The sequence below is a fragment of the Gossypium hirsutum genome, chromosome A11 (assembly GCF_007990345.1).
Source record: "Gossypium hirsutum isolate 1008001.06 chromosome A11, Gossypium_hirsutum_v2.1, whole genome shotgun sequence".
Taxonomy (NCBI): domain Eukaryota; kingdom Viridiplantae; phylum Streptophyta; class Magnoliopsida; order Malvales; family Malvaceae; genus Gossypium; species Gossypium hirsutum.
Window position 1 is genome coordinate 110,747,452 of NC_053434.1, and position 11,673 is coordinate 110,759,124.

Below are 11,673 nucleotides of genomic sequence, written 5' to 3' on the forward strand. Positions count from 1 at the left end.
TTAAGAATGAAATAATTAATTTTTTTTTTAAGAATGATTGATCAATTAATTTTATCTTATTAAAATATATTTAAGCACGGTTAGTTTGCTAGACAAAAACAAGTAGAACAACAAGAATAGGAATCAAATATTTAAGAAAATTAAACCCAAAAAAAAAACATGAAAGAAAGCAATGATACAAGAAAACAAAGATGAGATATCACCTTTCAATGGAGAGAGTTGGAAAGCAAATCTTTGAGCTGTTTCTTTCTATCCCAAGACAATTATGCCAGTGCCACTAGTGATCATAATATTGGCCTTTGTCCTCTTAAATCATTTTCTCAACTCTTCACAATGTTCATTCTCAATTAAATAAAAGTATAACTCACTAATTCAAGTAGTAATTGAGGGAAAAACTTATCAATTTGCTCGTGAGAATATCCTACATATTTACTAGTTATAAGAGTTTAACCAGGGAAAGGAGAGTTTAATATATACTCTAACGCTACTTATCTAATTATATTCACAACATCAATAGAAGGAATTAAGTTTATTTTTACTCAAAAGGCTTTTGGAATCTCAACTCATAACTGTTAAAAAGCGATTTCTGATGTCAAAGTAGAGAACATCCCTTCTTCATGGTGCACTTCAAAGACAAGGGTTCAAATATGTGGAGGTGCATATAGAGGTGGCAAAACGATGAATGACCTATAGATATTCAAATAACACAATTCTTGATTACGATTTTGGAAAAGATAAATAAAAATTTATTGTGTAACCTAATCTTCGCATTCTTTTTGACACTATCAACAACAAATACCAACTCAAAGAAAGAAAAAAAAAAGAGTTAAATATTGATTTATTTACCTTGAAAAAATGTCTTTATCGATTATCATTCACCAACGAATCTCCCATCTACAAACACTACAAATAACTCAATTAGAAACAATTTAATCTTCCCCAACTACCACCTCCCTTACCTATCCCGATTCCAACTCCCCTTCTTTTCATACTTCCCCTATGTAGCAGAAAAAGACCTTATAATTAATCTCCAAATAGGTTTAATTCAATTTCTCAAAGGGAATGTTTAATTCTATAAAATGTTAAATTGATTGTTTGTAAATTGATATTATGAAATTGAGTCATATTAAAGTAAAATTTACCAATAATTCATATTAGATCAATGAATATGGCTGCAACTAACCGGCAACAACATACTCTAGCAGAGAGCAATACAACCTGCAATGAAAGGGCATCTCCCATAACTCTTTATAAAGCAACTGCGCCAAAATGAAAAGCGAAATAATCAATTTCTGCCATTAAACTACATTTTATGCTTAAGCTTATTACTAAAAGCAGGATATTTTTAACACTCATACCTTATGAAACACAATCATGTTTGTGATTCTTTGAAACTCATACTTTTCTAAAGCAAATTATCTCCACTTTTCCTTCAATTTTGGCCTTTCCGTAGCATTTATCCTTGAGCTGAAACTCTTCAATATGAATAGCCTATAAAGTAGAAGGATGTAATAAGTTTAGGAAAATAAAAATTTAAGGCTCTTTCCATAGTAATGGATTGAGTGATTGTCACTGCTTGAGTGCATGTAAATTGTTGGCATGTTTATTATTTGCATCCGCTGTAATTTCATCATTCATCCCCTTATATAAAAATGGAAAAAAGTATTCCAAAGTTCTGTTTTTTCCCTTCAATCAAACACATAGGTAAGCTATAGACTCACACAGTTAGTTGATTGGTTGTGCCTTATCTTTCTCCAGTTTTCCACACCCATGCTGCTATGTTCCTCTAAGTAAGGTTAGTTTGCCAGAGAAAACCAAGTAGTACAACAAGAATAGGGAATCAAATATCAAAGAAAAATGAACAAAAAAAAAAGAAAGAAAAACGAAAGAAAGCAATGATACAAGAAAACAAAAATGGGATACCACCTTCCAATGGAAAGAGTTGGAAAGCAAATCTCTGAGCTGTTTCTTTCTATCCCAAGAAAATAATGTCAGTGCCCCTAGTGGTCATAAGATTGGCCTTTTTCCTCTTAAATCATTTTCTCAACTCTTCACAATGTTCATTCTCAATTAAATAAGTACAACTCACTAATTCAGTTGTAACAAAAGTAGTATTTGAGGGAAAAACTTATCAATTTACTTATAAGAGTTTAACTAGGGAAAGAAGTAGAGTTTATTTTTACTCAAAAGATTTTTGAAATCTCACCTCACAATTGTTAACAAGCAGCTTCTGATGTCAAAGTGGAGAATGTCCCTTATTCGCAATGCACTTCAAAGACAAGGGTAGTAAAACGATGAGTGACCTATACATATCCAAAGAAAACAGTTCTTGGTTACGATATTGGAAAATATAAATCAAAATTTATCGTGGAATCTAATCTTCGCATCCTTTTTGACACCATCAACAACAAATACAAATTGAAAGAAGGAAAAAAAAGAGTTAAATATTGATTTATTTACCTTAGAAAAATGTCTCTATTGATTATCATTCACCAATGGATCTCCCATCTGCAAACACCACAAATAACGCAATTAGAAATAATTTAATCTTCCCTACCTCCCACCTCCCTTACCTATCCCGATTCGAACTCCCCTTCTTTTCATACTTCCCCTATGTAGCAGAAAAAACATTATAATTTGATCTCCGAATAACAAAACTTTTAAGTAATTTGGTTTCCTAGAAAATACGGAAAAAAGAAGAGGGCATTCGATTTCTCAAAGGGAATGTTTAATTCTGTCACTATTTGGTAAGCTCCAAACCTTGAAATGATTCTATATCTTAATATTCAGCTTCGTTTCGATCATGTATCTCATACAAATAGGTGTATTATTCATAAATGAAAACGTGTAAATTTTGCAGCCTTTGCAGTAAACTTGTATGCAAAGTCATTGATGAACTTTCAAGTCCCTGCACTCTTTTATAAATTTGAAATTTAGTCTTTATAAGGAATTTAATTCCTCCACTTTTTGGATTTTAAAATTTAGGTTAACTATTAAAACTGTTAAAATTATATTGTTAAATTCAAATTCATAGCAAGTTTACAAATGTCGTGAGTATTTTTTTAAAATTTCAAAATGTTACACCAACAAAATAAAAAAAGCTAACAATGTTAACAATTAGATCTGAATTTTTTGAAATATAAAAAGTAGATGACTAAATTCTTGAAAATAAAGGTACAAGGACTAAATTTCAAATTTGTGAAGAGTTCATGAACTTCTAACATATTTTAACCATAAAAATAAATAATTATAAATTATAGGGTAGCAAGTGTGAGTATTAATCCCTTAAGCCGTTATAAAAGTTTCAAAGGTGTGCATTAATCCATTTAAACCAACATACAATTTTTCTAAATTTATGCATACCTTTTCTATAAACAACTGCTGAGTGGTGGCAATAAGGTTGCCTTCCCAACGCCCTACATATTCGCCTTTAGTATTTTGTACTCCAAGCACCATTGGTGTACTTAACTGTCCCTTTGTGAAAATTTTCTTCTTTGGACACAAATCTCATAATTAACCTTCAAGCAAGCAAGTGTTCCTGCATGCTAGTTTTCATCTCTTACTCCTTCACATGTCAATAATTCATTGAAGGTAGTCCTTTTCCAAAAGAAAGGTATTCAAGATTTGGCAATGATTAAATGAAACAATCTGAGATAGTAACTCATGTTTCAGGACAATCAAACTTTCTTAGTTTGGGACAATATTGTTTCGGATCTGCTCCTTGTCCATGCCATACCTATATATTGCCATTCCCAACCAAAAGCAATTCTTCTAAATTGGGGAATGTTTCCTGATAAATTTAGAAACATATATATGTTAAATAAATGCAAATCTTCTAAAGTAAATGATAAAATATGCAAATTTTTAGATTGACCTTTTATTTAATTTCTTTTATGAGATCTTACCTTAGTGACCCAAAATAGGGGTTGTTGAACAGAGAGAACGGGTTGGCTCTCTCCTTGTGTTTCTCTAAAGTTGATATACTCCCCCGCGAATGTCTCCACCTTGCTGCATTCACACACCTCCAATTGTTTTAACAATGGCCAATCTGTAGTATGCACCTTGGAGTAGAAACCAATCAATTTGGGTAGCTTACGAAGTATCAGCTGTCTTATTTTAGGAAACACAAGCTTGGTGGTTGATTTGAGCTCAATCGATTCATTTGAGTTGAGTTCATGACCGTCAGCAAGTCCAATTATTTCTTTTACCGACTCACATTCCAATATTTGCAGAGTTTCTAGTTTTTCAAGTCTTTCCACCATATCAAATGGTAAAATATTCGAAAGTCTGTCACACTGTTCCACCATAAGGAAGGTTAATTCATGATATGAACCCATAGTGAGTTTATCGTGCCATATCTTTCTAAACTTTCCCATGCCTACAATTCTCAAATCATTCAAACTAGGAAACGCAACCTGCGGGAATTATTTAAGTCGTTAACGAGGAAAACAAGTTAGAATTCTACATAGATATGAAAAGTAATATCACTACAAAAAAAAAAAAGAGAGAGAAGAATACCACCTTTTGGTTGAAAAGAGTATTGGTCTCTGAGTTTTCTTGATGGCAGAATGTCCTTAGTTTTGGAAGCCTAATGAGCTCCAGTATCTGTAGCTTAGTGAACACGTAAATCGGTATCCCTTCTCCTGCTGCTAATCCATCTGTAAATATTATTTCTTCCATGTTTTTGGAATCAAGAAGGCTAAGTTGATGGAGCCGCTCAAATTTTTTTACTAAAAGGGATGGGAATAGATATTCCAAATTGTGGCAACCCTTCACAATTAAGATTTGTAAGTTCAGAACATTAGAGGATATAGCCCTGTCTGGTTTATCAGGCCATAATTTTTTGATGTTAGTTGATGAAAGTTCCAAGTACTGCAAGTTGGCACACAAAACCTGCAGACACAATCCTCATTGCATGAATTATTTGGTATTTATCTCGAGATTGAGCATCAAATATCGGATAATCTAGTAAAAGTAAACTAGATATTTTCAAGGGTCGGACTTGTAGACTTTCCTTAAGTTGCGATAATCATGATCTTTAATTGAGGATAAAAAAGTGATTAAGGGATTCTACCAAAAAAAAAAAAGAAGTGATTAAGGGATATAGATATTCATCAAATTTTGAGATGAGGCAGTCTATTCTACACGTCTTTAAAAGTTGGATCCTTCAGAGTTTAAAACTGACTGAAGTGCTATTCTATTTGATATCAGGAACCTTTGAGTAGAGTCTGATTTTTCAAATTTTTCATACTCTGGGAGTGTGTTTTCTAGCCTTTGTAGGAAAGATTGGAGTGGAAGGTGAGTGCAAACAAACTGTATGACATTAAGGCTGTAATTATCCTAGGTGAGCTTGGGCAGATTGAATTGTTACCAAGTGTTGTACTGAGAGTTTGTATAGAGATTTAATTCTCTGATCAAGGCCGAAGACATAGGTTGTTTAACTGAACTGCATAAACAATCTCTAGTCTCCATTCCCGTTTATGCTTTACTACTATTTATTACATTTTTGCATTGTCATACCATACCCTTACAATTTTATTCAAAAAAAAAAGAACATACCCTTACAATATTAGTTATAACATTCAATTAGAACAGTCTTTAACATAAGACATTTTTAGTTTCTATCTGTAGAAATTATGTACTCTAGTTTCTTATTCTATTAATTTAACTTAAATTTTCACCCAAATAAATTAAAAAGTTAAAACACTAAACAAAAGAGAAGAGACTAACCTTATGATTGAAAAAGGGTATCTTTTCTCTGCCAACTACCTCTATATCCTCTTGCTCCCTTTTAGATGCCAGTGCATACATCTTTGGGCAATCATCTACTGCAATTTCATACAAAGACGGACATTGCAGGGTAATGCTTCCCATACAAAAACTTGTCAGCCTTGAACATGACTCAAGTCTTATCTTCTTAAGCATGGGTAACAAGAGTGTAACCATTTCAGTTTCCTCTGCTCCTTTTTTGATAATCTGCTCCATTATAGGGCATTGTTTCACTTTTATGTCTTCTAGTTGCGCAAGATCTAAAGCCATGGAAACGCTAAATATGTATGTCATGCTATTACACTTATAAACTTCTAAAACCTTAAGTTTCTTGAAATCTAAACTTCCATGAATGTTCTCCTTCCATATTTCAATTGACTTTGAAAATTCTGAGAGGACTAAATACCCGATAGCTTGGAACCCAGCCTACAAAATCCAACAACGAAACAAGGATTAAAGGAATATACAATAACGAACCCAACCCAAACCATATGAAAGAAAGAATGATATTATGGAATAAGCCAGAATAACCAAAGCTAAGTTAAAGGAATATACAATAATACCTTTATTGAATACATTTGTTGTATAGTGTTATTAAGGTCAATATACCAATGTCCATTATCATTTCCATACTCTACTTTTTGCAATAATGGTGGATTAGTTAAAACTCCCTTACAAAATATCTCCAATTCAGGACAACCACTCACTATTAATTCCTCTAAACATGGGAATCCAAATGTGTGGTTGCCTGAACAAAAGCTCTTAAGTCGCGGTAGATTCACAAGTTCCAAACTTTTCAACCTGCTGAAAATAATGTCACAAGTTGCTTCATCTCCCTCAGTTGCAACTATTTCTGTCATTGAAATGCAGTCTTTTACCATCAACTTCTTGAGTTGGGCCATACCTTGGACTGCTAGACATGTATCTAAGTATTTCATAGCTTCGCAATTCCACACATCCAATGTGGTGAGATTTCGGAATGATGCCGAGGATGATCCTAAGCTGATCAAATTGTAACAATCGTGAACTTCAATAGTCTCAAGTTTGGGCAGAATGTGGTCCACCTGTACGTATTGCTTCCATAAATAATCTTTTAGATTATTAAGAGCTACCAATTTTAAGTTTCTAATTGTTGACAAAGTCCCAGCATACATCTCCTCATTACCGGTATCTCCTTCAGTACAAAATAGCTCTTTTATTTCATAATAAGAGATGGTAAGGTTTTCAAGAGCGTAGAATCTCTCAAGGAAAGAAATTCGGAAATCAATTGATTTAGCACCGTGGCCATGCACTTGAAAAGCTTTTATTTCATGAAAAAGGCTGCTTGAAAATTGACCATCACTTATCATTGCAATGTAATCACTATCTAATGTCAAATGTTGTAGTTTAGGGATGACCTGAAAACCAATCAGAAAACAATTTAGGAGTCAATATGTTCATCTTTGAATTAAGAATTACTAATGGTCATGAGAAGAAAAGTGCACACAGAAAGAATAGCATCTGTTACATAGATGAAACATCATATATTTTCAGAAAATTCTTAATTAATATCATACTCTCTTCATCAGTAAATTAATTTTTCAAAATAATATTTCAACCAACAATAATAGTAAACTAAGATTGATGGTTTAGAGTTTAATCTAAGATTGTAGATTTTAGAGTTCATAGTTGGATTTATGATTTATGGTTTAGGGTCGGGATTTAGAATTTAAGAGGGTTTCTTTTGTTTGTTCATTAGAGTAAAAAAAATGTACTTTTTAAAACAATTTAATATATAGAGTGGGAGTGAGAGGATTCATACCTTTTCAACCAAAAAAAGCGGTGGATGGATTGGGGAATCAAGTTGTGTACCTAAGATCTTCATTTTCCCACACTCAACTACTTCCAACTTGTTTAACATTGGCCACTTTGCAGTATATTTACCTGGGTAGAAGCATTTCAATTCTGGTAGCCTCCAAAGCATAAGGGCGTATAGTTGATCAAACTTGAAATTGACGGCTATTTCCGAATTTGATCCTTCCTCTAATTTGGAAACAATCTCCTCCACTCCACAATCGGATATTGCAAGATAACCAAGTTGTGGTAGGTCTTTGGCTACTGAGGCTGGAAATACATTCTTCAAACTTCGACAGCCCAAAACAGATATTGCACAGATTTTTTTAAATGAAAAAATTCCTTTGGGATCATTTTTCCAAATATATTTCAACTTTGGTAATCCTCCAATATGCAATTCTCTTAGTTGAGCGGTTGCAAGCAAAGCGGTTTCTTTTTCATCATGCATGATTTCAAATACTTGTTGTAAGGAACCACAAGTGTTTACAGTTAGACGGTGCAGCCTTTGAAATGTTGTCAGCATATTAGATGGGAAAATGGTTAACAACTTATCACATCCTTTAACTCTCAATTGTTGTAGTTTGGGGAATGAATTTGGTGGAAGTGGGTTCCGCCATATCATCTTCATCTTTCTCAAGTAGCAAATACTCATTTCCTCCAAACTGGGAAATGCAACCTGCACTCATGCCAATATAATGAAATTAGAGGCTAGCTGTTTGTTTCATTTATTGTGCGGGTTTGTGGAAAATAAATAAAATTTTCATTCTAATGCTTAAAAACAAATTATTCCAGATTGAAATGAGAGAGATTCTTGTTAGTCTAAAAATATGCATTTTTCAAAAATTTCATTCTCATTCCTCTCATTTTCAACTGTACCACGAAATGATTAAAAAGAAATTCATTTTTTCTTTTAATTTTTTCATCTTTCTTATCAACCACACTATATAAGAAAGAAAAATAAATGTTTTCTATCTTTCTCTTCTTTTACTCCTTAAAATATCCATCTTTTCAATTTTCTTTCCACTATACCATTAAAGCCAAAGCCAACAAGGAGAAAATGAGTAAACCTAAAAATTAAGAATTAACCCACCTTATTGTCAAACAGATCACCTTGACTAGAGATTCGTCGGTTCCCTTCCCTTGTATATCTACAAATGAAACCGTCCAAATTTGGACAGTTGTATATCGTCATTGACTTCATGAATGGAAATTCAATAACTTTATTTTGGGAGTTGGAACAAAATCCACTCAAATGCTGAAGATCCTTTAGCTCTAAGGACTTTAACTGAGGAAATAATGATAAAGCCATGGTAGCCTGAGTTTCTTCTTCTATATCCTCCAAAAAAATTATCTCTTTCAAGCAGTTGCACGCAGTTATCCCAAAGTATTTGAGATGAACTAGATATTTAGCCATAGAAAATGATAATAGGTATTTTATGTTTCCACAACCCTCGATTTTCAATGTGGTTAACTTCTCATGAGTACAAAAAGATACATTTGACAACTGATTGTGCCATACCCTTGTAACATTAAGCGATGACAAGTGCAATTTCTCCAAGGAAGGGAACGATATCTACAACCATACACATAGTTAAGTCTAAATTCAAATAAATATTGCAAAAAAATGTATATATATAGTTAAAGGAATATTTACTTTATAATCCTATTTTGCAATTACCAAATACAATAAAAATTACCTGTTTGGAATTTTAATGTATCCGGAATGATTTTTAATGGTGACATGCTTCCAATTGCAAAACATGTCATAATTTTTTCTAAAAAACTAATTTTTTTTTAAAAACATACTTGTTGAATACACAATACAGACAAGTTAATAACTCAAAAAACCAAAAATAAAGTTTGCCAACCAATAAAAAGTTTCATATAGTAGATAAATTCTAGTAAAAATAAAATATCTTGAGAGTATTGGAGACTGAAGAACCTATTATATGATCAGAAAAAGGAAAAAAAAAAAAACAATCTCACATAACTAAACAACTAGAAAGATATAAAGTTATATATACCTTTTCTCCGAAAAGTGGCAATTCAAGTTGAGGCAATGAGGTAGCATCGATTTTGTCCTGAGAGCAAAAGCTAACGAGTTGAGGAAGACCCTGCAATGTCAAGGACTGCAATCGAGGAAATTCAGTTTTATCATTAATGATCGATTCAATATCCAAACCATTTCGGATATGCAGATTCTGCAACTGTGATAGCCTTTCCTCATCTATTAACTCCTTCAGTGCAATCTTCACACCTTTCAGTTCTTCCAATTCTAAATATTGAGTTCTCTTTACCAACTTCTTAATTCCATGATCCAAATCGTCAATGCTTGTGTTTAATTTGAGTTTTAAGATACTTGAATATTGGTAGTTGCCAAACCGCTCCCATTCCTTTCCTATGCAAATCCTGTATCTTTCCAACTTTTAAAGAAGTCCTCTGGAGCAGCCATGGCGTCCGGAATTTGAACTTCTAAAGTGGACAAATGAGACAGTGTGTTCAGTTCAGCAAGACTAGCATTGGGTTGTCCCCATTGAATAGAAGTGCCACCCATATATAATTCTTCTAATTTTGACAAACGTGGCAAGACGTCAGCTGATATTTTTTCGAGTTTAGTACAGCCACTTACATCTAACAACTTTAGCTTCAACAATTGCCCAATTTCCTTGGGTACAATTTTGATATCAGATTGCGAAAGGCTAAGCACATTTAAGTTCTTGAGCGCTCCAATAATGGTTAGGTTATCTCCCAGATTGCAGTGATCTAGGCACAGTGTACTGAGGCTAGTTAGGAGACAAATTGATGAAGGTAAAGAAGAAAAATGCACGCCAGTCAAATCTAAGACTTTAAGATCTTTTGCTTCCTTGAAGAAGTTATCTGGCAACGTCAAGGAGAGATCCTTGTTAAACAAAAGGAAAAGAAAAAGCTGCGGACAATTCAACTGGTCAGGAAGCTTGTTGATATTAGGATGCTGCAAAATAATCTTGTTGCACTCTTTCATTGACTCTCCATTTCGCCAATCTGTTACAACATCCTCTTCCTCATCCTCATCCTCGTCCTCGTCCTCATCCGTTAAAGCAAGCACTCGATTGTCCTTTGAAGCGATTGATTTGGCCACAATATAAGTAAGATCATGCACATCAAAGTACTCCTCATTGGTACTTTTACTATCAAGCAACAAACAAGATTCTTTGAGGGTACTCATCATTTTTAACAGCCTATCTCGTGCTGCTTTCATGGTGTTGACTCCTTTAATTAGACCAAAACCACAAGCATATCTCAACATATTGAAGCAATGGTTAGCATGTAGCAATCACATGTTTTATTATTATTATTATTATTATTATTATTATTATTATTTGGATGTAATGATGTAACTTAGTTGTATTCCAACTAAGTTTGTTAGTGTAGTAGGTGGTGATTTATTTTAAGTGGATGTAATGATGAAACTTAGTTGTATTCCAACTAAGTTGTTAAGTTGTAAGCTTGTATAAATAGGCTTTATGCCATTTTAAAAAAATATGAATGAATTCAATCAAGATTTCATCCATATACTCTCTATTTTAGCTTTGCTTAAAATTTATTTCATTTTTCTTCTTTGTTTCTGCCGCAAGTCTCGATTCTTGCTCGGCAAGCTTTTTGTTGAACCTTGCTATTTGTTGCACTTAGCTCCAACAATTGGTATCAAGAGCCTATTTCTTAAGGGATCTGTTATACAAATTCATGGCTTCATCAAGCTTTTCACCAGCTGCACCTCAAGTCTTCAATGGAGAAGGCTACCACATATGGGTGGTTAAAATGAAGACCTACCTACAAGCTTTCGATCTGTGGGAGGTAGTCAACTCAGATGTTGAACCAGAGCCACTTAGAGGCAATCCAACAGTAGCTCAAATCAGGCAGCATGCTGATGAGAGGACCAAGAGGCACAAAGCCATGTCTTGCATCCAGAACTCAGTGTCAGATGTGATTTTCACAAGGATTATGGCCTGTGAATCACCAAAACAAGCCTGGGACAAGTTGCAAGAGGAGTTTCAAGGGACAGAGAGGACAAGGCAGCAACAGTTGCTGAAC

At 33.5% G+C, this 11,673-nt stretch overlaps 1 protein-coding gene across 7 annotated transcripts; it reads right to left on the reverse strand.

Moving 5' to 3' along the window:
- Nucleotides 1-315: 315 nt before the first annotated feature.
- On the reverse strand, nt 316-10,880 carry LOC107955834 (uncharacterized). Of its 7 annotated transcripts, none has more exons than XM_041081504.1 (15): nt 9,627-10,880; nt 8,693-9,175; nt 7,571-8,278; nt 6,333-7,166; nt 5,731-6,195; nt 4,522-4,893; nt 3,906-4,415; nt 3,364-3,790; nt 2,461-2,508; nt 2,207-2,303; nt 1,722-1,773; nt 1,359-1,491; nt 1,184-1,259; nt 847-903; nt 316-687 (listed from the first exon to the last, which is right to left on the reverse strand). In XM_041081504.1, exons 2-8 carry the CDS (start codon nt 9,014-9,016, stop codon nt 3,737-3,739), a joined length of 3,267 nt encoding a protein of 1,088 aa, XP_040937438.1. In that variant the 5' UTR covers nt 9,017-9,175; nt 9,627-10,880; the 3' UTR covers nt 316-687; nt 847-903; nt 1,184-1,259; nt 1,359-1,491; nt 1,722-1,773; nt 2,207-2,303; nt 2,461-2,508; nt 3,364-3,736. The 7 variants fall into 7 exon arrangements, with proteins under 7 accessions (XP_040937438.1, XP_040937443.1, XP_040937439.1 ...); XM_041081509.1 differs by having other exon boundaries at nt 1,198-1,259; nt 1,722-1,786; XM_041081505.1 differs by having other exon boundaries at nt 847-894; nt 1,722-1,786.
- Between the last annotated feature and the right edge of the window lie 793 nt (nt 10,881-11,673).